Source organism: Pelmatolapia mariae, linkage group LG7 (genome assembly GCF_036321145.2).
Source record: "Pelmatolapia mariae isolate MD_Pm_ZW linkage group LG7, Pm_UMD_F_2, whole genome shotgun sequence".
NCBI classification, from domain to species: domain Eukaryota; kingdom Metazoa; phylum Chordata; class Actinopteri; order Cichliformes; family Cichlidae; genus Pelmatolapia; species Pelmatolapia mariae.
The window spans coordinates 46,165,912-46,193,345 of NC_086233.1; the positions used below are offsets into that span (position 1 = coordinate 46,165,912).

Below are 27,434 nucleotides of genomic sequence, written 5' to 3' on the forward strand. Positions count from 1 at the left end.
ACACACACGGTGGGACACAAAGGCCATTGTCAACAACAGTCTCTGTTGCTTGGTCCCCAAAACATCCCCAACCCCCTTGGGTGCAAAGGGTTCATTGTTAACCCAGTGTGTGCGTGCATGTGTTTGTGTGTGTGTCCTGACAAGTGCATGGTCAAGTAGAAAGCAATCGTGTTAAAGCCCTTTCATAGCTTTGTGTAGTGTGACGTTGACACAAGGAGCATCAGAAAGAACTCAGTGAACTCTTTACTGCACAGTGTATAGCCCTCTGCAGCTGACACCACACAGGCATGAACCGAAAACTTATAGAACACTTGGAAACAGGAAGAATCGAAGAAACGTTCTGAAAAACATGCAGCGTGGATACAAGTGGGCGCTTTCGTGAGCACTGCGAGCGACTTTTGCGTGCGCAGCACAGTAAGTGAATTCCTACTGTAGCCCCAGAGACAGGTTAGCAGATTTCCCATGATACTGTGCCTGGACTGTGAGCACAAAGAAGGCATGCAGGTGCAAGTTTCAGGCATGCACGCAAACATTCATGTGTACACACACAAGCACACACACCAGCACCACAGCTGATATATACCCTTAAGCCCCCCCCCCCCCCCTTTCCTGTGTAGCCACACATACTACTACACACTTCTCTTACTCCCTCTTGCACTCTCAATCTGTCTTTCTCTTCATCTGTCACCCCTCCCTCGCTCTCTTTAACTATGCTGGATTTCCCTTTACGTACCTGAAATTTCCTCCTGGCCACAAAGTACTGCATTCTGCGGAGGACTTTTACCGCAGATCTCTGGGCATGGGACAACCTGTGACAGAAATAAAGGAGACTAATTTAGGCCACAAAAGAAAAACACTTCACATTTTAGCTTGTTGTAAAAGGTCAAGTGGTTTGTTCTTGACTAACTGTCCTGAAAAGAAGGGACAAAAAAAAGAAAAGAAAAGAGAGAGACAAAAAAGTCTACGTGCTCAGCGCTAATTGACCCTTGCTGCTTTTCAGGTTCGATGAACAATGCGTATGCCACCCAACTGCAAAACACATGTGGGTCTAAACAGGAAAAACAAACGTACATTGACAGATATGCATTGATATAGACAAGTGTAACAACACAGATTAACCCACACTCTGTATCGGTGCTTGCCTTTTCACTCAAAACTGTGAATCCACAACCCACTGCGAAAACGAGAGAAGAAAACCAATTCAGTTTGCCTTAAGAGGAGTCCCAAAACACACGTTTCTGAGTTCAAAGAAGCACATCTGTGTCAACACACAGGCACACACACATGTACACACACAAAAATGCTGTTATGAAGCACTGAAACCAAAACCACTTGATGCACACAACACACAACAGCTTTTACTTGCATACCATAGTGACTATATGGCATGTATTTTTGTTTTTTCAAGCAGGCGCTCTGTGCTGTGCTCTGCTGTGCATTGGTGCCCACTGGGTTTGGATGTTACTGCATTTCATTAATCAGAAAATCTTGCAAACACATACTGGAAGCACATTAACATGCTGCAAAGTAAAATCAAGTGTAATAACCTAGGACAAGGTGTCTCAACCTTTGTCAAGGCTGCGATCGCCATAATCTTAAGACCGCAGCAGTTTAATAGTCATGTCAAACTGTCATGCGAATTAGGAAAAGGCATGGGGTATAATAATAATAATAAAAAGGTATTAACATTTTCAAGGGCATTTAGGGGGCTTCCAAGAGAAATGTTAGTATCAATATATAACTTACATTCTTTGCTTCAGCTATTGTTTGATGGAAAATGAGATTGTCAAGCATGCCTAAATACTAACACCTGCCATAAATGTTTCCAATAGACAGAGACAGGCAGCCTGCAATCAGTCTGATCAGTCTGCAGTTAAATGGGGTCAAGCTGGCAATTTTATGCTAATTATTTCTGACAATACAGCAATTAACTGTGATTAAATTGTCAAAAATCACTTATCGGTTGCTGTCTCTATAGACAGAAATTCAACCAGAATCAACCAGCTGACAGCCAGCTCATTGGCCTTAAGCTGTACTCATTCCCACAGATTATTTCAGACTGATGGCAACATGTTGGCAATTTGTCTGCATTTATAAATTAGACAGCAATTATTTGCAAACCTTCAACAATCTCTCTGGGAGTGATTGCAGTCAGTCCAAGTCAGACTGCAACTGTTTGCAGACAGGTTGCCTGTCTGTGCAAATCACCTTAAGCTGAATAGCTCAGACTCTGGGCAAACACTTAGTTACCACAAGTTGCAATTGGTTGCAGAAATGGAAGAAATAGGGGCTTTTTTGGTAGGTGCAAGCAGGTTATTGTCCTGTTTTTCCTCATAAAACGGAGCCATTAGCTTGCCCTGAAGTAGGAGGCAGCTTGGTCAAGCTAAGTGTATCCAGTGCTCGATGATCGTTCGAAAAAGCCAATTTAATGTAAGTTTGTTCGTTATTTCAGCATGGTGGTGTATGAGACGAGACCCTTGTTCAAAGAGTTTAATTTATTTAAAAAATATCTCTTATTGGTCTCTCTGGATCTATACAATGTCACCATACATATTACTGCAATATTGTATTCTGTACTGATGTTTTCCCACACTCCCAAAATAAACAGAAAAGAACTATTATATGGATTTGTCCAATTACAGACTTAAATCCCACACAGAATTAAATAAAAGAATACATGAGCTATTATTCTTTTCAATGCAACATTTGTTTCGCAAAAACAAACAGAAATGGAGTGCAAAGTCTGGGTGAGGAGGGTATTATTTGATCCCTGTTTTTTGTGTCAATTTTAATATCGGTTTTCTGTTTCATGTAGGACATGTCTCAGACAAAGGTGACCTTTCAGCCATCTGTTGGTATGTGCTGATAAGCCTTTGGGCCATGTGCATACGCCCAGCGTCTGCAAAGAGTGTGGATTAAGTCAAAGCCAGTATATGGGTTTTGTGTATTGTTTTGAAGAGTTCTCTCAAGCTACTTCCCAGTCAAGGCAGACAGACCCGCACATACAAGCGCACACACACCCTTGACACACAGAATCACACAGCCTCCACCCTCGTCTCCCTAAACATGGGGGTCTTTGTGGAGTCAACAAGTCGCTCTGAGGTCTTAATTAGGCAAAGGGACAACAAAAGGACTTAACAGACAATGCGTTGACATGGGACCATAAAACAGGAACATCAAAGGCTGTTGAACTGCCGTCTTTCTTCCTGCCCTCCATGCAGGGCCTGCCCAAGCTATAGGAGGAAATGCATGCAAACAATACCAAACATAAAGAGCACGAGTCCCTATTTTAGGAAAAAAAAAAGTCTAGCACCCACCCCTTTGCTGCTCTCCTTCGTCAAAGAGGAGAAGGATGTGTTTTTTTTTTCTCCCCTCGTTTCTGTGTGAACTGGAGGGTTCAAGCATAATTGGGAAAGAAAACACACGTAGGAAACAAAAAACATGTGTGGTTTTGATCGTTGAACAACTGTACCCTGCTCCCTCCTTGCCCTCCTCCCGTTTCCTGCATTTGACACAAATGCACACACATGTTCAGTGGATAAGTGTGATAAAAGAACAACACGGATGGGTGTTTTTTGGGGGGGTTTTTTGTCCAACACCAACCCACTCTGCACTCCATTAAACATTTGGCACACAGAAAATGTAAGAATGCAAATCCCACATTTCTCTGCTTGCTCCTCCTGTGCTTTTGAGAGGTAAGTGGGAAATGTAGACCTCCTACGGACAGGCTCTCGTAATATTGTCATGCAGTCTTTTCTTTCCCGCCCTTTCTGTTTCGGTTACTCACTAAAACATGTAGAATGATTCTCTAGAAAAGCGTGGTCTGCCTAACCGCTCACCACGCAATACTGGTATCTTGTTTTTAACGATGGCAGCACCTAAAAGTCATCTTCAATTGTCTACCATTGTATTCTAGTTATGATGACCTGCTGGTAACATTAGTTAGCGTAACATTTGAAAGAAGAAATTGTAATAAGGAAGTTGTAATGCAGATAAAGAAGCCAGATTTCCTTTTTATAAAATGCAGGCTCCACCAACCCTGACCTGCAGGACTACAGTGGTATGTAGGAGCCCAAAGTGTTACAGTATTCAGGTTTCTTCCAGGGTTACAAGCTCCAAAGAAGACAGCCTGCCTTACTTCTCTCTTGCACTTTGAGGACTGGGTGGAAAAACAGGACCCAGAGCAGCAATAAAACATATAAATTAAGTCAAAACCTCCTAAAACTTAACAACTCATTACAGTTTGATTCAGTATTGATAATCAGAGACTTTTGCAACATTCAGATTTCTTTTTTAAATTATAGCGTGGTGTAATATTTATCTTAAGTCCATCTGGGTGTTGCAGCATTGGCTTGACAGACTTCTAATGCTACTTTAAGCACGCGTCTTCTTTCATGTCCAGATCCGACAATGATTTATTTTTTAAAATCTTTTAAGCCATTTGTCGTCCAATTTTTCAGCTTCCCTAATAGTGACAAGTAGTCATCCACTATGAAATAACATGGCACCTTGGATTGGTTTTCCTCCTTTCCTCTCTTACTTTTACTTTACTTGTTGACACTGCCATTAAAATCTTAAATCTTAAAAATCCTTTTCTATCAAACTGTGTACAGGTATCTTGTGCAAGTCTTCATAATATATTACAATACATTTTATATGAAATTCAATTATGTACTTATATTTACATATCAATACTAAAGGCAGGCACACTAGAATACGAAGGTAAAAAGTCTGGAATGTATAGAAAACAAAGAAATAATAATACTGTAACTAAGTTTAAGTACTACATAATTACCTGGTAAAAACAAACAACATTTCTCCATCTTATGTCATAATTACTCTGTACTTGCCTAACTTCTTGGTATTTTAAGGAAAATGAGACACATATAATACTATAAGTAATTTTAAGTACAGTACAACTGAATATTAGAAAATCCAACATGCACCCCAATATAATGAATATTAACAAACACCATAAAAGAAATAAATATATAAAAAGTAACTCCTTAATATAGCCCATGACCAAAAAAGTATTTATGAGATAAGATGGGAAAATATTGTTTGTCAGCAAATTTATGCAGTACTTAAAATTATTTACACACTACTTACATTTACTTACAATAGAATAATTTCTTTGTTTCCTCCAGACCCCCCTAGCGTATCAACTTTTAAATATCTCTAGGTAAATATACTTATATTTTAATTTTAAGTAAAACATATTGAAAATTACAGGGTAACAACGCCCTCAGTTACAGGCTATATAATAAAGTGTTACTACAATATCTTCTCTCTTCTTGTTTCCCATCTTTGTGTGTATCTGTGCAGAAGATTTGACACACAGTTTATCCTGGGAACTTCTCTTGAGCCAGCAGAGCTCAGATTTTACCCCCGACAACTTCAATATTCTTTCCATTGTCCTGCACTGTATGATTCACTCGTGCTTGGTTGTGTGTATTTTAATTGTGAGGATTAAATCCCGGTTTCTAGTTCTTCTCAACAGACTCGCTATTCTTCAGGTCCACTGTAGAAGTTATAGGTGAGCCATCGTTGCTGCAGTTATGAACTAGCCCTGACCCTCGCTTCAAAACTGGTGAAAGATTTAGCCCCATGGCTTCCCATTGACCCTTCTCTCTTAATAAGTTTTCTCTCTTCCCCAGTTTCAAATGGTCACTCTGGAGACCTCTGAGTTGTCAATGGCAACCTACCCTCCTATGCCCCATGACCCCAGCTCTGTCTTTGGCAGGGGACCATCAAATATCCTGTGCTTCCATGGTGTGCAGCAATAACCTTGGAGTCAGTCAGGAGAAAGCAACCCTAGACACGCATGTGCTACACTACAGGCAGGGCCCAGCAAGTCTGCTGGCCTGTGTGTGTGCGTGTGTCTCTGTGTGTCTGCATCTGTCTCTGTGAGATAAGCTTTATATAACTGGCGCTTTGGTCCATCAAAGAGATGTGCTCTTCTTCAGTTCTCCTCAAAAGCAGGCATTCTTTTATCATATCTTGGAAGGATAAGATGATTACATTCTTTCAAAAATGTTTGATCTAAGTGATGGCATGCCATTCACCGAGTGTTTAAAATGAGGAGGACTGCAACTCTAATTTAAGCAATGCTACCACGTTTTCTCTAAAATACAGAATTCTTCAATGACTTCTAAAAATGCCTAATATGTGTAACCACAATCTAAGGTTTCGGGTAAATTTTCCCAAGTATTTCCATGGCATACAAAAAAAGGGGAATAGGACATATGCTTTTTTCCATTTATCTTGGAAGTTGGAGCTGGGAATGATGTTACACGGAGCTGAGCAGTACAAACAAACCAGGGTAGCCATTGTTAGCAGTATCTGTTCACTGAAACTCACTGCAAATCGTTTTGCACATACTTACATTACCGCAGATGCACACTGGACAGCTTTGTGTATGACTGAAATCTAGAGCTCACAGGTAATGGTAAAAAACAGATTTTGGGGTCAGGGCAAGTGCGGTCTCTGCCGTTCTGTCCAAGTATGAAATCCAACTTTCCAAGTTCAACTGGAACCCACTATTAAACCAGTTCTGCCTCTGCCTGTTCTCCACTGTCACCCAACCTTTGATTCATCACAACCATGTTCTTTCTTTTCTCTTTCTGTTACCAGGCAACCAAATAAGTATGAAGGCTAAGTTAACCTTGGTTACTTTCTTTATAGCTGCAAACTCATTTTCCACACTCTGAGTTTCTGTTTGACTCACTTTACGACTTCCTCCATTATTCTGACTTGCTTCATGTTTTTGCTTATTCTTCAGTCTGGCTGCAGTTAATTTAATCTTTAATTTAAACTCGACTCAGTCAGAATGTGAACCTGAAAATCTGCCATACGTGCCATAGTGTCAGATGCAACCACTTAAATCTGCTTTCTGCTACAATAGGTTCCCTTCTCCCCATGGGCCTGCTCCAGTTGTTTTCATGTCCACTCTTCCCAGATCAATAGACACTGATCAAGACATGCCAGAGACAATAGCAGCAACCCAACCACATCAAAGACCAGCACCCATTAAGACCTGATGACAAAGAGAGAACAGAACGAGCGAGCCCTGTTTGATGTGTGTGGCCTCGGAGACAGAAAAAACAAGGGGGAGACGCCAGAGATACTTTACAATCTGTCTTCACCGTCACCTCGCAAACACACAATCAAATGACTGTTTTCATGTTTCCGTATATAGATATGGAGTAATGTATAAAGCAAAAAAAATACAAATAAATTCAGTAATTTGCTCTTTCACATTCACTGCCACAGAATTTCTCTGAATATCAAAGCCTTAAAGTCTCCTCTCCCGAAGCGTGTGAAAGAATCCCACCAAGCAAAATTACTCGTCTCGAGAGGCAGCTGACGTCCCAGCACACTCGGAAAAGCTCCACCCACGTTTAACGTTAATGATGCAGAATCTCACAACCTGTCATTATTTGCAGAGAAAAGAGACGGTCGCAGCTCTTTTCCCACCACACAGAGAGAAGATTGGAGAAGAGCACACTTTTAACAAGTCGTGTAATGACCACTGAACTCTTGTCCGTGTAGTTCTAAATGCCAAATGATCAAAACAATTTGGGTGACGAGGTTTCCGTTGGAAAAGCCAAACCAATTTTAACTAAACCCGTGGGAGATTTGATTTTTACTCGAGTACATAAGCCGCAAAAAATTAAGATTTACTCTGAAAGAATATAGACAAAATCATGTACGCAGACATTTTAAGAATGCTAATTTAAGTTGGTTAAACATGACATTTAAAACTTGGTTGACTCGTTTTCCCAGTTCCTGTCATCAACAAACTCAGAAGTAAGAACGACTCTGGGAATAGCAACCTCAAAGATGAGACCAGCATTATTCAGGGTTTCGGGGTTAATGTTCCAGCCTGAGGTGTAGCCTAAAGAGAGGGATGTGGTGGTAACTATTCTTCAAAGAGAGTCTAATTAGAGAACTGCATCGTTTTGTACTTAATGATCCCCTATTTTCTGTCAGACCTTGTTCTGGTCTAAATAGCTGCTTTTGCATTATCTTCGGGAACTTGGTGCTGGCCATGAGATTACGCAAGCGTTTACAGGAACAGATTTCTGCCAACCTGCTGGCCTTTCTGCTTCATTGGTGGTGAAGGATCCACTGGACTCATTACCTGACAAAACTTTGACCAAACATTAGTGGTAAGTATGATGCTGGTAACTGTGGATCTGTGAGTGCAAAAACGTCCCTGAACGAGGTCCCAGTAGTGTAATAGAAACACATATGAAAATGGATATTCTGTAGTGGTGCATGTACAGGCTACAGGTTTCCTTTATAGAGTAAATTTCCTTATGTGTAGTTTATATGCAGTGATGTGGTTATTTTAAAAAAACATGCTACACATTACTCGTTACTCGTCTTAAAAGTAATGCAGTACATTATTTAATTACTCAAAGAAAATAATTCTTTACACCATTCAATACATTACTATCTCGTTACTCTGTAAGATGACCTTGACTGCACTGTCTCATAAATATCAGTTAACAGTATAAATCTTAGGTTACTGTTCCACACACTATCCTAATGACACAAAGCCAAAAAAAATAAACCAAAGTTGAAAAAAAGGTATGTGCTTTAAAAGGAAAAAACAACAGCCCAAAGAAACAACAGCTATAGCCAAAGTGATTCTACTATAGAAGCATGTAGAGGTTGAAATGCAGGTTGCCATCAGTGCAGATGCTTAAAAATAGCCTAAATTTTGTTAGCAGTGTAATGTAGTTGTTTCTGTGCTTGACACGGCTTGCATTTCACCATTATGCTCTTGTCCTTTAGAGCAATAAAAATTAAAGTAAGCACTGAGTGTACTGACACAATCAGGTAATTTAGGATAATGTATAAAAGCATACACTCTCACAAGCATTGGTAAGTTCCTGACTCTGGTGTATATGAGACTAATCTACGCCTGCTGTTTATATCTGTGTTTAAGCTTGGGTGACTGACTCAGCCCAAAATGACAGGTGGGAGGAGAAGTAAGCCTCACTAGTGGCCCCACACACATCTACATGTGCCAGTATTTAACAAACAGCAAATATATAGGCACACTAACATGTCATGTGGACGTCCATCACATTCACAGCCTGCCCTGTTTAGACCAACATTCCCGAGAAAATGTGTATGTATGGGTAATGCATGTGCATACATACATGAAGATGGATGGGTGATTGAGTTTAGTTGAAGAAGAGGATTTATAATTCATGGCCTAATAGGATTTGTTGCTATTTAGGAGGATTAAGGATGTCAGAGAAAGAATCTATTTACTGCTGCCAGTCAGGGGGGTCCTCTTGCCTGGGTGGGGAGGTTTTTGGATGGTGGGCAGCAGTGAGGTGAGGGGTGCATGGACCCTTTTTTTTCTGGAATAACCCCAGGTAGTAAGGCCCCTAAGCACTTAAACCCACCCCCACCTCCTCAATTCAGCCACCATCTTTGGATTAAATTGTCTGTTTCTCATTCATAGTAGTCCAGTAATCCAAGCACATGAGCCCAGTGGTTGGTCATGCCAACACATGGTCATTCATGGGCGGTTGTGCGTGAATGTATGCAAAGACAGTTAGCCCTACCTCGCTCTTGAGGGAGCAAGGTCTCGAAGAGGTGACTGTCACAGCCCTGCCTTGCTTACCCAGACCATGGAAGCAGCAGGGAGACAGAGAAGAAGAAGACGGGGAAAAAACAGAGATGGGAGAAAAGAGACAAAAGAGAAAGGAAGAGATGGAGTGTGACCTGAGGACCTGCTTAGCCAAAGGCCTTCCATTGGTTATAGATTATAAAACAGAGCTTGCTTTCAAAAGGGAATTATTTTTCATTCATGTGTGGCTGGGGCTACAGTGGAGGGGTGGAAGGGGTGACATTAAAGACCGCTGTTTAATTAGGCCTTTCTACAGTGGTTAGGCTTTTTGTTCCTGATTTCAACTATGGGAAGCCATCCAGTCAGTGGATGTCACTGTCAATTATTTTAGATCTGTTTACCTTGAGAGAAAGACATAAAGTCAAAGAACTAGTGACTAATCACGTAAGACTAAGCAACCAGTCAACAAACACAGAAAAACCAAAAAACCCATTAAGAAGTAAAAACCAAATTGCATTTGTAAGCCCAGTTTGTTCAGACACAGCGTACAGTATTTTTATTTATTTTCTAAATTAAAATGCTGCCAAACCCAAATGCTGGTCCAACAGAAGGCAGCTTCAGTCTGAACAGATTTTACTTTCCTCATGGTACATCCTGTTTGTGTTTCTCGTGCACAAACTACAAACATGGAGAGACACACAGAGATTCGTTTTGATTATTTAGCAAAAAGACATGGAAAGAGAGTCTGCAGAGAGACTGCAATCCCGAAGCTTAAGGAGCCTGCTCGTCAAACCCTGCAGAGGCCATTTGTCTTCTCATATTCCCCATAGTCTAAATGCTGAAAATAAAGGAAAACTAGAACTTTATAATCTTTAAATCACTGCAACAGCACTTTTGTTGGGATGGGAGAGGGAAAGGGAGGATTTCAGAAGAGAAATACAGTTGTGAGGCAAGGCTTCTTTCAAAACATGAGAAGAAAATAGTGGGAAAAGGTTGGCTTATTAGCAGATCCATCGATATCCTTAGTCTAGCTCTGGTCTTCATTTAGCTGTGCAGTGATACAAAACAAGAGACAAGCTAATAAAAACACATGAGACACACGAGCCTACTTGGTTAATAAAATACCTCATCCAAAGACTGGGAGTACTGAAAGAGAAGAAGGAACATTATTGGAGGGAATGACAGAGACAAAAAGAGATGGAGCGGTGGAGGAAGTGGTAGCAGCAGTCGTAATGGTCGGTATGGATTTATGGTAGCAGATGAGGCTGAGAACGTCTTGGCAGGCTTGTTTTAATAGCTTCCGTTCTTGCTCCAACATTCAATTAGCACACTGCCTCTGTCTCCAGGTCCACCCCTGCCTGGACAGTAATTATAGCAGCAGTCCAAACACACAAAAGCAGACAGAGAGTCAGTCAGGCAGACAGACAGGAAAGCTGAGAAAGCCTCAATGAGGTTGTATCACTGACACACTTAGTCTGCACTAAATCTAGAAGTACTGTTTTCATTAGTGATCTGCTGTTGTTGTTCATACAGTATAAATATTAAATCATCCACCCTTGCATCCATTTATTACGATTTTCACCATTTGATGGTGGACCGAGAGGGATTCAACTTTAAAGGCTTAGATAGAAATGGTGTCGATTGAGTGGTATTGATTATAGTTTCGTCAAAGTAAAAATCAAACAAAAAAGCGAATCCTTCTCTATGCATAAATTATTCATTTTACGTGGGCTCACCCTTAGGTATGGAGCTCAGTCATTCAAGAGAGACTTTGAGTTGTGCTGCTGTTCCCCCATATCAAAAAGAGCCTGTCGAGCTGGTTTGGGCATCTGACTATGATGCCTCCTGGACACCTCCTAGGTGAGGTATTTAGCACACGTGCGTATATGTGTGTTAGTTAGGGCTGCTCGATTATGGCAAAAATGATAATCACGATTATTTTCACTGAAATTGAGATCTCGATTATTTGACGATATTTATTTAACAATAACAATGTATTGAATAATGGCTTTAAAGATGTCAAAAAATAATATAAAATAGTGTGCAAATACTGATAACAGTGCAAATGTTTGCAATATAAAAAATAAATGAAAAATGTAAACATCTATGTTTAGTGAACTTCAAAATACTGCATAATACTGGTTGTTCACTGTGTTAATTGAGCAGTGGTCTTTGGCGAGGAAAACGTTACCGCGTTTGTTATCTCCTTGTGTCTCTGGGAGCTGGTGGGATATTTAGTCGCGTTGTACAGGGTAGCGTGAATGGAAGTCTGTGAGGATGAAGCAGGTGTTGTCAAGAGTTTTTTCTCTATGTTCCTTCATTGTTTGATCGTATGTCACTTTGTGAGCGGTCTTCAAATGATTGAATAAATTTGTAGTGTTGTTCTGTGGTGCAGCTACGAAACCGTAGCAAAGTTTCCACACTATGTCTACTTGATCCACGTCTGACTCCGCGAACCCATAATGTTTCCACACCACTTAAGTCGTTTTACCTCTCTTTTCAACCAACGGCATTCTTTCTTCAGCAGCCATTATCCTCTCCTCACCAAATAACTTCTGCTTAGCTTTCCGAGCTTCCCTCGGGTCCTCTTAATTGTTGTGACGCGTGTTCGAAACACAGAGAGGTGCGCTCGATTTGCCACACGGAGCAGCGCGAGAGGAGGAGCTAATAATCGGCTAAGTCATTTTTAATGATCGTTGAAAGCCCAGATCGTAATCACGATTAAAATTCGATTAATTGAGCAGCCCTAGTGTTACTGTTTGCCCCCTTCCTAATTTTTAGTTTTTGCATATTTGAAACTGAAATCTTTCAGATCATCAAAACAAACTTTCATATTAGACAAAAATAGCCAGGGTAAATAAAATGCAGTTTTAAAATGATTATTGCTTTTATGAAGGTACAATAGTCATCAAAACATACCTGGCCCTGAGTGAAAACTGGTTGTGCCACCCTGAAATTAAACATTTGTGAGAACTGGCAATGAGTCTTTCACACCATTGTGAAGGAATTTTGGCCCACTTTACTTTTTAGGACTGTTTTAATCCAATCACATTGGAGATTTTCGAGCATTAATGGTCTGTTTAATCTGATCTAAGTCTGGACGTTGACTAGACTACTCCAAAATAATCATTTTGTGTCTTTGAGTCATTCAGAGGTGGATTTGCTGGTATGTTTTGAATCATTGTCCGGGTACACAACCTGAGTGAGCTTAAGTTTCAGGACAACTTTTCTCCTTCGGGATTTTCTGATAGAGAGCAGGATTCATGGTTCCATCAAATAAAACAAGTCGTCAAAGTCCTGCGGCAGCAAAGCAACCCCAGATCATCATCACACTACCATCAACATGTTTGACTGTTGGGATAATGTTCTTTCTATGAAATGAAAGAAATAGATGCAAACCTTCCAAAAAATTCTACTTTTGTCTTGTCAGTTGACAGAATATTTTACCCAAAAGTCTTAAGGGATCATCATATTTTGGAAACTGTGAGACGAGCCTTTGTGTTCTTTTTGTTCTTTTTCAGCAGAGCTCTCCCATGGAAGCTGTTTTTGCCCAGTCTCTTTGTTATTGTTGAATCATGAATTCTGACCTTAACTGAGGCAAGTGAAGCCTGCAGATGAGCTGTTGATGCATTCTTGGAGTAATTTTGGCCACTTGGGGTTGGTTCACCATTGTTCCAAGTTTTCTCTATTTGTGTATAATGCCTCTCACTGTGATTTTCTGGAGTCCCAGAAATTTAGAAATGGCTTCGTAACCTTTTCCAGACTGATAGATGTCAATGACTTTGTTTCTCAGCTTTGGATCTTTGGATCATGTAATGATGTGTTCCTAATTGAGATCTTTTAGCTTACTTCACTTTTTCAGACAGGCTCTATTGATTCGGCAAGTCTGGCAGTAATCAGTAATCATGTTGTTAGCTGAAATTAAAATAATCTTTTAAAAAATATACAGTTAATCACAGTTAATTTGTGATTTAACTTTTTCACACAGGCACATCACTTTAAAAATGCATTTTGGATATACTCGGGTTATCTTCGTCTAATATTAAAATGTGTTTAATGATCTGAAACATTTCAGTGTGACAAATATGCAAAGAAGTAAGAAATCAGGAAGGGGGCAATTACGTTTTCACAGCATTGTATATATAAGAGGAACTGGTCTCAGGTATGCAAAAATCACTCCATAATGCAGCTGTGAAAAGATTCAGAAGCCCTGTAATTTAATGTAAACCTTCAAGGAAAGTCTGAAAACATGATAATCCATATCAGTTTTTTTTCATGTGATCAGAGACCAATGCAGCAAAATGAAGCAACAGTGTTGCATTAAAAAGAGGTCCAAGTCAGAACCTCTACTGCTCACTGCTATAGTGGGATCAGATGACTGTACACTAAGAGTTCATGGGCCCAGGAGGAGGTGAAAGATGATCAGATGGCTCAGTGGGTGCAACAAGGTCTATGATTGGTCAAATTGACCTTCCTAATGTTCTCTGGTGAAATGAGATGTGAGAGGGGAGTGTGTCAGGGAGAATTATGGGCCTGTATCAGATCTTTTAAGCTCCTTTAAAAACTATATGCCTTTGCTTCCAATGCCTTACATGTTTTAAGTGTTATTCAAAAGCTGCTGGACAGCTGTTTTAACATCCTGTAAAAAGATATAAAGTAAACTTCAACTTAAAGTTGCTTCAAACTTCAAGCAACTTTAAGAAGTCCAGACGCTTTTCTTTGCTAACTCCTTTGACTACGATGACCTGGATGACTGAGAACCTTCACAGACAGATATAAAGTAAAGTAAAAATAAAGTAAAACATCATCATATGCTTTTAGGATTTGGACTTTATGCAGTAATATACAGTAAACGGCATCACTATTAACTTGCATTTCAACAACTTATCAACAAAGACACGTGAAGTAATCAAATGTGTTCGAATGTTTGTGGGAATATAGTTTGAGCGCGTTTTGAAATCATTTTGAGTGATATTTGTGTGTTTTCCCACGTTATACAACAGTGAGCGGCCAGATCTGCTGATCCTCAGATTGAGCTCCAAAAGACATGAAATCTAATTTGAGTGTGAGAACAAACAACAGCCAGAACATTCAGGACAAAGCTGAAAACAGGAGCAGCTGCCAACCCCAAAAACAAAGCACAGTAAACTGAGAGTTCAGTTCATTAGCCAAGAAGAATAACTAAACTCCAAAATTGAAACATAATGCAGAAGAAATAATGTGATCCATTGAAATCATACCTTAGAGTAACAACATGTCAAACAATCCTTTATATTTGCAAAGTTATTTTAAACCTGAGAACTGAGAAACTTAGGGTGTAAATTTTAGCGCACAAATTTGAAACCGATGTAGAGAATCATGCATTGTTTGTGTAAATAATATAGTATTATGATTATATAACAAACACTGACCTAACAACATGATGCAGTCTGCAAGGAAATGATGAAACATGACTTTCCAATACAGCTCCGTGCTGACAGACAGGAAAAACCAAAATGCTGGCTCAGCGCCCAGAGCATTAAATGACAGACTGTAGTGTTCAAAGGCATTTATTTGTCATCATACTAAACTAACTTGAGATCAGCTGATATCTGTTAACATTCTTTACCTAACACGCGTGTGAGGTAACCGTGAATGACAGAGCTTGTCACATCTACATCAAACCGAAAGAAAAAGTCGAAATCACAGGGGACAGTGATTAAAAAAAGAAAGAAAAAAAACACAAATACTGAAATAAGAAAGAGAAGCAAAAGAAGTGTGGGATTCATCCTGTTTTCAAAGAGCTCGGTTATGAGGCGCTGGGAACAGGGTGCAAAGCCATAATTGGACGCTTGTTCCCGGCCAATTTTTTCAGGGCAAATTATCAACGCATGGGTTGGATTGCTGGAACCACATTGTGGAGGTGGGAACATTGGGAGCTTTGAAGAGCCAACTTGATGTGTTAACAGAATCATTTATCACGCTGGGATAATGTGATGGATCAAGCAAAGACCCTGCATATGCTGTTGCTTCTACATTTACCCTGCTGACTCAATGCAGAAGCAGGCAGCACTGACAGAGGTGCTGGATCTCCGTGTGCAGTCTTTTCATGCGTGTGTTTAAACCAAGATGTGTACATAACCATGGCAAAGCTCCTATTGGCAAAATGTACAGAGCCTTGTGTATCTCGAAGTTAGTGAGTAAAATGATGACTAGGCATGTTGCTTTTGGAAAGCTCAGGACTGCCTTGTTTGCCCTCCCATGCTACACAAAACAAACTGTCACTCACAACTTGCCACTGACCTCCAAGTTTAAAAACTCAAACAGGCAAAAGAAATATACTTTGGATAACAATAAATTTAGAAATGTAATAATTTCAGGCTTTCTATTTGCTAACATAGAATGCTACACCAGCTCACCGCTTCAAAGTTAAAGGCTGTGTAGAAAATTGGTATAATTAAAAAGTTTCCCTCACTCCCATTGTCATTACTGGAGCAAAGTAAGCATATGAAGTTTATGTTGCACAAGTACTATATATACTCACCTAGAGAATGGCGAAATGAAAGGAGGTGTATCAGGAAACTAGGATTCTGAAATAAAATTTCCTGGTTTTTGTTAAAAGACCCTCAAGGCATTAACTTAAAACCCACCTGTTGAACTGTCAGAACAAAAATGACTTTATTTAAAAGGTTATTAATTTACCCCAAACAAACAAACATAAAAAACCCTAAATCATAGAAAAGACTGAAACAAATACACTTTAGCCTACAGCTCAGAAAAAGACCAAGCTACTACTTATGCTAAAAGCTAGTAAGCTAGCTAGTCCATTGCCTTTATTGATATATGACTTTTACTGGCATCTGTTCACAACACTGCTTACAGAAAAAGCAGAAGACTTGGACTTTGCTTTATATTGCCACAAAAACTATTAAGTGTATAGAGTAAAATATAGAATTTTACATGTTGTGTCTGTGAAGGTTCTCAGTCATCCAGGTCATCGTAGTCAAAGGAGTTTGCAAAGAAAAGCGTCTGGACTTCTTTAAGTTGCTTGAAGACCTAGCAATAGGAGAGGACAGATGGTTTGAAAGAGGAGTGAAAGAGGACATCTATGTCCACTGTGAGGGACCATCTTTGAACAGAGGCGGTGGTTTACGACACCAACTGTCTGCCATCTATAATCCAGCTCTGAGTTCCCTCCCCAGACGCCTTAATGCCCACTCACATTCTGGGCCATCTGACCTCAGGAATTCACATGACAGGGTGGGGCCAGGTTTCACAATGAGCTCACCCGAAACCCTGGCTGATTAGGTCCCACACCCGCTTTCACACCTTGGCTCATGTGATTAGAGGATCACCAGGGGGTCCATTGTCCCTCTTTGGGGGGATACTCCCACTGGGTTTAAATCTGGGACTCTCGGACATTTGACCTTAGAACTGAAGAAGCTTCTCGGATGAGAGGTGAAACGTCTTCAAGCAACTTAAAGAAGTCCAGACGCTTTTCTTCGCAAACTCCTTTGTTTACATGTTGTGCCTTCATATTGATGATTGTGTTAGCAAAGTGGCAAAGTTACTATCACTAGCTTCTAGCACATATTCCAAAACTGTTGAAGGGATATCCTAAAGTTAAGAGTGCAAGTGTTAGTGTAAACTAAAATTTTATTAAGCTGGCTGTCATCTCGGACAAAAAAAATGGACTGTATTAAGATAATGACAAAAGTAATGCTGCTTTTGTTGCATTAGCAATCGTAGTCTTTCAGTGCAAATTTAATACATAAGAATCTTGCAATAATCACTTTTGACCTCATATGCCATTTTGACTATTGTTCAGCAAATTTCTGCTTTAATATTAAACCGTACCCTATTAATCCATACCCTCTGTACCTCCTAAGAGCTTAGTATAATAGTCAGAATATAACTAGGTGTATAGTATACTAGAGGAAAGACTTGTGTATCTCAGTCCAGTGTCATAGTGTGTAATCCCCATCTAATCATTCATATACATGGATACCTCATGGATATAAAAAATAAACACAAATACTACTAATAAAACAAAGTAATACTTTTGCATTATCCACCAAGATGAAACATAACTTTTTAAATCACAGGGTGCTGGTTTGAATTACATGTCACACCAGTGCATTTTATGCCCTTTTGCCAATATGATGAAGAGATATTAGTATGTATGCCTCAAATGGTAGAGCATAGTTGAATCCCTGACCCCAGCCTTAGAGCAGCCCTGACTTACAACTGTTGCTCTGGATCTAGATGCTTTCCTAGAGGAGGAAGCAGAACTCTTTTTGTTGCTAGACCACTAGGTGCTCAAGTAACTGAGAAAAAAGGTTTAACCTTGTGCTGGATGCCACTCAGAAATGGAAAATTTGTATCCTGTGCATAAAAAATAGATTACATTTCATGACCATTTCACAAATTGCCATGAGACTGGGCTTTTGTATACTATAGCTGGCCAGAGACCAGTCCAGGGAGGGAGGATATTTCATACATGAAATCGTCTCCATGCAGGAGGTGAGGTAACTTGGAGCTGTCAGGAGTTGTGCTTGTCCAACTGTGCGTGGCGCACATTGCTGTGCTAGGGGAAACACAGGATACATATAGCAACTGATATGTGGCATATATGTGAAACAATGGGGGAGGGGGTGTGATAGGGAAAAAAAGAGTGAAAGAGGGGCTTCACAAACAAAAGAAAAGTCAGTTACACAGAGAGAGAGGAGGTCAGAGGAAAAGCTCTGAAAAACAAAAATCAGCAGAAAGAGGAAGAGAGAGAGAGAGAGAGAGAAGGGGGAGAAAAAACTTTTTGCCTTCAGCATTGGAGTGGGAGGAGTAAAAAGGAGAAGTAACAGAGGAGAAGAGGAAAAAAGAGATATGGAGAGAAAAAGAAAGAGTGGAGGAGGAGGTGGAGAGTGTCAGGGCTAAGGGTGATTAAGCCTGGAGTCTCCTCTCTGCAGAGACACGTGCGCAGACTTAATCAAGTCGACGCCAGCCAGCCACATTTCCACATTACTCCCTGGCTGCCTGCCTGACAGGTCCGAAAGAGGGAAGGGAAGAGGAGCTGAGGGAGGCTGCCCGCCCATACAACCACCCACCCTCTTCTTTCTTCTCCTCCTCCTCCCCTGGTTTCACCATCCCCAGGCCCTGAGACGCTGCCAGAACACATGTGAGCACGGTGGAGGGAGCGGGGTGGTGTAAGTCAGTGAGCAAAGAGCAGAAATACTACTGACTCCAATAAATGAAATGTTATTAGCTGACAAGTCAGTTACACACCCGGAAAAGATCTGTTGTTTTTTTCAAGTGAACAAAAAAAAGAAAGATTGTAATGAAATCAATGAAACCAACTCATTCTGAAAACGCATCTAAAAATGTATATTGTACCACACTTTAAGACACATCGGGACATCAGTCGAATAGGTTCTTATGTTGTGTGTGTTCAGTTTTAAATTGTGGTCATATTGGGGGGTTTTTAGGCAAAGAAATTCTAAGACATATTTGAGTATGACATTGACGGGTGTGATGTTTTTAGTCAGAGACACAATTTCGCAAACTGAAGCAAACACTCATAGTGAAAACACACGGCACACACCCTCAACCGCACGCTCTCAGTTTCATAGACTGTTTTTTTTTATTCTTAACATCCTCCCCCCTCGAAAAACATACTGCACACCTTCCCGCCTCCCTCCTCACCACCACCACCACTGCTACTATATCACTTTCATGCTGTTTCTTCTCTCATCGCTGGAGGCCAAGTGGATCCAGGCCCAAGGTGAGGTATAGCTGTGTCATTTAATAAGTAGCTTAAATCCAACACGCACAGGGGAGCGCAGAGAAACACATGTGCACATACACACAAAAATGCCCGACCTCAAAGTATTAATTGTCTTAAAATGGGAGGGGGTGGGGAGAAAAAAAAAGTTTCCCTAAATATTTTTTTGCATCTGAGCTCAGTGTCATTTCACCACACCAAATGAGGTCTGCTTACCGCATTTCCAGTAACGGGTCAGCTTCTAATCTCCTGAAGTGAAAGCCAGAAACAAAGAGACATTTGGTTCCGCACCGCTGTTCCTGAACAAGCACCAAACTGTAATTTCAATGTATCAGCGAAAAACAAGGGCCGGCCAGTGCCAGTCTAATCGGCCCTACAATTATGCGCAGGTGGTTTGATGATAAGGTCACATGCACATTTGTTTGCCTCCTGGCACCGTATCAAGTGCAAACCTCGATCTTAACCACATGCATGTGTGCGCTCTCGCCAACACGAGCGGGGGTCTTCGGTGGTCTCCTCTGACCTGTAAAGCGAGGGCTAATTAAGTGAATGGAGATGACAATGAACAAGGGCCTCCCGCGGTCCAAGCCATCACTCAGGCCTGCTGTAATGAACACCCACCCACAGGTGTGCTGATCCCTAGACAACTCCACACACATGCGTGCACTCGCACACAAGTACCTCCCTTTACACAAAAGGGTACACTCAAACATGGTTTCATATGCACATTAGAAGTGCGTGCACACATCTGTTAACAATACATTAGAGGAAGGCTGACGCAGATGTAACATAGACAGTGTTGGGGAGTAACGGAATACATGTACCGCCGTTACGTATTTAGAATACAAAATATGAGTAACTGTATTCTGTTACAGTTACCGTTTAAAAAGGTGGTATTCAGAATACAGTTACTTTGTTGAAATAAATGGATTACACGGCGGTACTTTCCTGTTTCATATTGTGGCGGGTCAGGACTGTTTGGGTTTGTTTGACAGCTATGTTCTGTTGTTCCAGGCGGCAGCGTTACGGTTGCCATGGTTACAGGGTGACGCTCTCTCTCTCTGCGTGTTTCCTGGGTGAGAGAGCGCCTTTTTGTTGTTGTTGTTGTGCTAAGCTAAAAGGCAGAATGCTACAGGCATAGCTCTAAAGAATGTAGCCTGATGGGCAGTGTAGTCCGTGCTGCAGCGAGAATGGACTACCATACACGTTATGTGTCTGTGAGCGAGGGAGGGAGAGAAAGGAAAAGTCCGAGCTGGCACGGAGCAAAAATGGGAGCTGGAAGCATGTAAATATAATAATAACCACTGCAGCCAAGAAGAGTGCCTGACGAGCCCATTTGTAAGTAAGCTATTAAGACTCAACTGTACACTGTGTTCGTGTTTTCCTCCGGAAAAAATAAGTTCCGTTGGAGCAGCCTTTCAACGCCTCTCTCTGTCTCTCGCTAGCAAAGTTGACCCAGACAACAAAGTAAAGCTAGTTTTCGGCTACGAGCCCGACACGGAATTAGCCGTATTAGCCAGAGGTCCCTTTACTACGGTTCGGAGCCGCGGACCTTCAGTAACAGTAATAAATCACAGCAATAGTACATTCACGTAGTTGTAAACAGCATGATAATATATTAAGTAATCCAAAGTATTCAGAATACGTTACCCTCATTGAGTAACGTAACGGAATACGTTACAGAATACATTTTGGGGCATGTATTCAGTATTCTGTAATGGAATACATTTTAAAAGTAACCTTCCCAACACTGAACATAGACAATAGCGAAAGGGCACATTTGCATTCGCGTATAGACAGAGATGTTTGAGCCTGATGTGGCAGCTCTGGCAGCGCTAATAAAAAGTGTGCCATCAGAACCTCACCCATGAGTACTCGTCACCTGGCCCTGCTACAAGTCAAGATCCTTCAAACAATAATCACACATCTGTGTGTTCTGCCTCACATTTTCTATTTACTAACGAGACACCCGAATAAAGTTTTTTACTCTATTAGCAGGGTGGTGTCATTTTTCATTACTGCATTTTTAACTTGATGAAGGTTCTCAGGAAATGGTAACCAAACCTGCCCTAAACGCTCCAATGTTTTCATTTCACATTTCAATTTAGAGTGATCTGCCGCTTGAATAATGTTACCCGAGCAAACTTCCTCTTTGACAGAGCAAAAAGTAGGTATAACCGCCCCCAACACACACAGATGAAAACCAGGTTTTCTTTAGCTGACTTTTCTTTTCCATTTCCAGCGTGTGATTTAACCTCGCCACTTCATTTCCTCAGAATGTGCCAGGTTAAGTGCTGTGACTATGCCCGGAGCGTGATTTCAGCCCGCTTTTTATGGCCTTAATTAACAGGCCCTAATTGCTTCTGAAAAGAAATAAACAGGGTAACCAGCAGAGTGCATCCTACTGTTAACGGATTATTTCCTCTCTGAAAACAATAACAGAATGTTCCGCTTTGTTCCCAGGGGACCTGTTAACAGCTCTCGGCCTTGACATTTCTTACAAATGGATTATAGATGCGGACGTTGGTCCCGTTTTGAGTCCTCAAGACACGTGCGTCTAGCAAACGACAGCCTGATTGAGAGGAACGAGCGCTCGTTTGTCCTGAATCGTAATATTTTCCCATGTCATAGTAGTTATTCATAAAATTATGCTCGGAAAAACATTACACTGAATCGTGGAAGCCTCTCAAGCTTTGATGAGCTTGAAGTTCACACAATCCCAGCTGCTGTGATTACTATTCGGCATGTAATAAGCAAGGCTCCTAGCCAAAACAAAAGCAGGGAATTCAAAAGAACATGTTTTTTCTCCCCTTCCCGAGTCTTTCTAGTATTCCGACGACAGGAAATGAGTCTTGACATCAAAGCCTGAGGAGGAAGTGACTCTTCTCCCCCTACTCTGTGTGAAGCTGTCCACTACACCTGACACACGATGGGAACACTAACCTATGGGTACAAGTACACCGTCTGATAATTTTGTTTATGCCTTCTCAAATACAACTTAACCTATGACATCACCCAGTAGTACACTGACAGGGTAGAGGCCACCAACACCTAGAAATTTCTCAAAGGTACCAAAAGAGCCACTGGAAGGCTTAAACGGTGAGGGAATTTGTATTTCGAGGGGGGAGGCTCATCCTGTGGTGGAATGCAAATATTTAGCTTGCCCCCTGGTATAAAATGAAAATTACACAGTACTACAGGAATACCTGTGTAGCTACCCAGGTGACCGCCAGCCTGGCTCCATCCACTGGGATGTAAATATAGTAATTACTCACAAGCCTCATGGGCACCAGGGGGAGTCAGTAAAGGAGTCTTATTGGCTGTTGCTGGACAATGATTCATGGCAAAAAATGAACTTGCGCTGGCACGCCAGCACTGAGGCTGACACAGCTAATCAGGGAGGCCATGAGAATGTTTCTCTGTGATTTAGGGTAGACGTAAATATTTGTTGCTCTGTGATAAAGAGGAGGAGATTTATTTGAGTGGGAGACACAACAGTCGAGAGCCAGGATGACAATGCTGCTTAGGGAAAGTACTTAAGTTCACACTCACGAAGAAAATGTGTGTATGTGTGTGAGAGAGAGTCAATTAAAGGAGAGTGATAGCAATTGTTTGCTGTTTCCAATTTCAGACAACCCCGAGGTCTCAGAGCCATACAGCTTATACATCTCTGCCTGTAGTAATTCAGCTTATTGTTAATTACTGAGGGAGGGAAAAAAGCATGTAGCCATGCAGACACAAACACCTCCTCTGTTTATATTGTGCGCTGTGATGCCGTGTACACTGACATGTGGGGTCTGCATGTATGAGAAACACTGACAGGAAGAGGAAAGTTTCAAAGAAAGTGGCACATGTTTATAATGAAATGAGAAAAATCAAAACAGAATAAGAGAGAAAAGGTTATGGATTGACAGAAATAAGACAAAGCAGGGGAAGGAAGGAAAAAGAGGGAGAGTGCCCTCTGCAGAGGGAAAAGAAAAGTCTAAGTGGAGTGACCTTAACAATGAGTGAAAGAGACAGAAGGGCAAAAAATTGAAAGAAAAAGACAGAAAGAGCTCCTCATCCCGTGCCCGGTGCTACAAAAAGCAGTTATTGGTATATCAACAACAGCTGAATAATTATAAATCTGTCAAGGCAAGACAGAAAGTCAGCTGCCCATTCACTGCCAGACTGTCAATAGGAAAAAGCCACAGATGTGTAAAAAAAAAAAAGTAAAAAAGAACAAGAAATGACATGTGAGACTCTATTGGAGATCTAAATGAATCTAAATCCTAGAATCCACAAACTAAACTTCAAGGCCAATAAAAGCGACAGTTCATTACGTTAGCTTCTGTTGGGCAGAACCATGGAGCTATCTGCCTACAAAAACTCCACATCCCAGCTGCCGAGCATATGCAAGTAAGTTAATTAACTTCTCTAGCCACAGAAGTTCACTTGGAATTAGCCGCTAGGTTTGCTGATGTTGGTTTACAGGGTACTGGCAGCAAGTTACTAAGTTTCTGTGTTTGTGTTTGCTAGCGGTCTAGCAAACTTTAGCTCGCTACTTAAGCTTAAGCTACATGTATACCAAGGACATTAGCATACTAGCTTAATAATGCTACATTTACTTTTACTCTTGCACTGTAGGAGTAAACTGGGAATCAGCATTTTAATCATGTCTACTTGCTATTGCTTTTTTAAAACAAGCGAATTAAAGGTTCAGAAAACCTGAGCCTACAGAGTAAATTCAGGAACTTAAAGAATCATGACATAAGTATAAGGATAAACTTGAAACTCACTGTCTGGTGGATTGTAAGGTTTGATGAGACTGTGCCACACTGTGTGTAAAAAATGTGCTCCTCTCTTTTCTCTTTAAATACAGTATAAGGTCATCAAATGGACTTCTGACTTGTCCTGCTTGATGCAGCTAACTATTTCTACATAAAGACTTTGGTACAGAAAGGTAGTCTATATATTATTATATATTATATATTACTGATAATAATATGTGGCAACCATAATGGCAGCTTTTTTGTTTTCATCCTTGTGATTGTCATATGCTTTGTAAGGAAAAGTAACCTTCTTTTGGACTTTCATGTACTCAACAAGTCCCTTTTATTCAACAAGAAATGGTCCCTGTACATGCTTATGTTATTAGGTCTTCTTGTGTCCACACGTCTTCCATTCAATGTGTGGATCTTTGTATTTATGTGACTTATGTGCACGTCTAGTGCCTGCTGTCAGCATGTGTCAGGGTACGTGAGTGCCTGAATGGATTTTCCAGAGGCGTACCGCACTGGAGCCATGTGTAAAAGGTTCTTTCCTTGTATATTGACCATGACCATCCCTCCTCCTTTACTGCACTGCACAGCAGCCAGCCACACCTGCTGCACATACACCTGCAATGCAATAAAACCAGGGCAGCAAAACAAAACACGGCCCAAAGAGGTCTTTAGCCGTCTATAGAACAATGTAATACAGAGAAAAGCGTTTTGCTTGACACAGAAGTTCCTATTACGAGCATAAATCTTAACCTTAGAGCTTTCTTTATTTTGGACTCATTTGAGTCTGTCATTTCACTTTTTTAAAATTTCCTTCTTGTATAAGCATGTCTCATAAGACTGATGAAAACTGGTCAGACCTATCAGACATTATTGAGAATTAATTCAGACAGTATAAGTTATAAGAACTTTGCAGACAAAAAAAAGGAGAAGACATTAACTTCACCATTTCAGTATCTCCCTCATCTCTGTAGAGATGGCTTAATGGAGCCCAACACACATGACTTACATCAAAGACCTGAGAGTACTACTATTTTAGTCAGGACTCCAGCTACACTGTAAAAAGAAAAATCTGTGGGGTGTGGGTTGCTGGAAAAATACCATTAAATAATGAAAATTTACCATCACAAAAAAGAAAAAACCACCTACGTCCGAATCCTTTTACTGCTTTACCCAACCATTATATAACAGTTTATATTTTTCTTGTGTTCCTTCCTTCCTTCCTAATGTAATTAGTTTTGCACATAGTTTCTTATAAACTAAAGAACTGAACAATATATCACAGGCTACACTTAAATACAATAAGTTTGGTTTTGAATAAGTTTGGGTTGTTTTAGAACTTTCATTGTGGTTGACTTCCATGACATGGGATACTTATGGTTAGCTCAAATTCACACAGGGAACATATCACATAGCACTTATTCTTTGCACATTGCAGTAGCCTCCTTTACTTGACCTAACAGCCAGTTGACCACTTTTATTAATTAAAAGTCTGGACAATCACTTACAGTTTTTCAAAGACAATTAATGGGCTCATATAGTGCAACACAGTATTAAAAGACCTTAGTTTAATCCTTGCCTTGAACTAACAACCGCAAGCCACTCACTCACTAAAGAGCTTGTAAACCACACCCAACATTTTGACAGCTCTGTATTTAAACATATGTGCCTCGTAACACTTAAACATAAATGAAGAAATGGAAAAAAATAATGGAAAATCAGGAGGAAGATAGGGTGCTGGGTTCGGTGGTAATGCTGTGATTAATTTTGCATGTTTATTTGAGTTGGTCACAGTGACGAGATGGGTGACAGGTGCTGAAAGCTGGTCCAAGTATGTTGGGCCTGGATGATGGTTTGCAGATGATGGCTACTTTTTCCAGAACCCCTACCAACTGGACTGAGCCCAGTTGGCTTACTGATGGCAGGAACCAGACTGTTTCTCTCACTAGAAGTTTATTCTTCTGCTTTCTTCCTCTCTGCCTCCCCCTTTTCCTTTCCTTAATACCCATCTCACTGCATCTCCACCTTCTGCTTCAACTTCCTTGGAAAGACCTAGTGGGACTCAGAGCTGGAAAGGAAAATACGGACTTGGGGAAAAAAAGAAAAAGGAAAAAAAACATTGTTTCTTGACTTGTTGCTGCTCACTTTTGCTGATCTGATCTAGGATCAAATTCAAAGCCTCTCAAAGGTCAGGGCCATGGCCAACGTAATCTTACACTATCAGACTCTGTGTCATTGATAAACAGGGAAAAAAAATCTCTCATGTAATTCTTTCACCGGGAATAGAAAAAAAGCAAAGAATATTCCTAACATTATGAAATGAGTAATGTATAACAGTTTAACGGAAGATCACATGTCACAATGAGCCCCCACGCGGAAACTCCCATGTGCACGTGTGAGTCCCAGGGCTCTGCATTTCTACCATTAGCACAGCCAGGCAGCCAGTTAGTCATCAGGAGCCGAGTTGTCACTAGTAGGCCTGAAGGTCATTTATCACCTAGCAGCAAAAGAGTAGCTCTCAGTTTTCCACACACACAAACACACAAAGTGTCACACACTTATAAATACAATAATAGACTCCTGTATTCAAAACCTGAAACCATAAGTGTTTGATACTGTGAGATACCGTGAAGGTGACAACGTATATAAAGGAGTAAGAGAAAACAAATGCTAACACATCACAAGCACGCTTGTTCATTCACTAAGCGTTTCAATTTTCACTCTCATATTTGTAGTTTTTTTTAGTGTACATATAAATTTACCCTGTAATTAAAAAAAACAGCCCTTTAAGGATAACAATGCTGCTCGGGGCTTCATTTTTATGATAATTCAATATACATGATGGCACATTACTGCTATAAAAGCATTTTTTTTATTTCATTTGCTGGCAATTAGGTTCTTGCTGTCCAGTCAGCTATAATTACCCCACAAAGGAAAATAACAGAAGTTGATAGTACAGTATGGCTGTTGCTTTCTTTTCCTTTAGACACGTGACCCTTCTAACCTACAAAAATCTTACATTATATCTGAATCTTCTCTGTGATCCAACATGTATCTGAGCTACAATTCAATACAAAAATCACCTTAATTCACTTCCTTTTCCATCGCGGTTGATTTTTGAAGCTTTGGCAGAACCTGAACACAATATCAGTTTCGAATGCTCCCTCTGCGTGACTGGAGCTGGTGGGAGCTGAGATTTGAACCGAATATCACAAGTCTCTGATTTAATCTCATAATAGTCTGCTTTAATGTCCAAATGCAAGACATATGTGGCGTTGACTTAGTTTGCTTACTTGGGCCACGTAGTAAAATCTCCCAGGACCAAGAC

At 40.6% G+C, this 27,434-nt stretch overlaps 1 protein-coding gene across 2 annotated transcripts in view; it reads right to left on the reverse strand.

Annotated features, from left to right (window-relative positions):
• kcnq1.2 (potassium voltage-gated channel, KQT-like subfamily, member 1.2) overlaps positions 1-27,434 on the reverse strand; it is a 184,482-nt gene that overhangs the window by 77,268 nt on the left and 79,780 nt on the right. For both annotated transcript variants that reach the window (XM_063479285.1, XM_063479284.1), the window contains exon 15: positions 734-809. In XM_063479285.1, the coding sequence (XP_063335355.1) occupies positions 734-809 (76 nt within the window). The remainder of the gene's footprint in view (positions 1-733; positions 810-27,434) is intronic.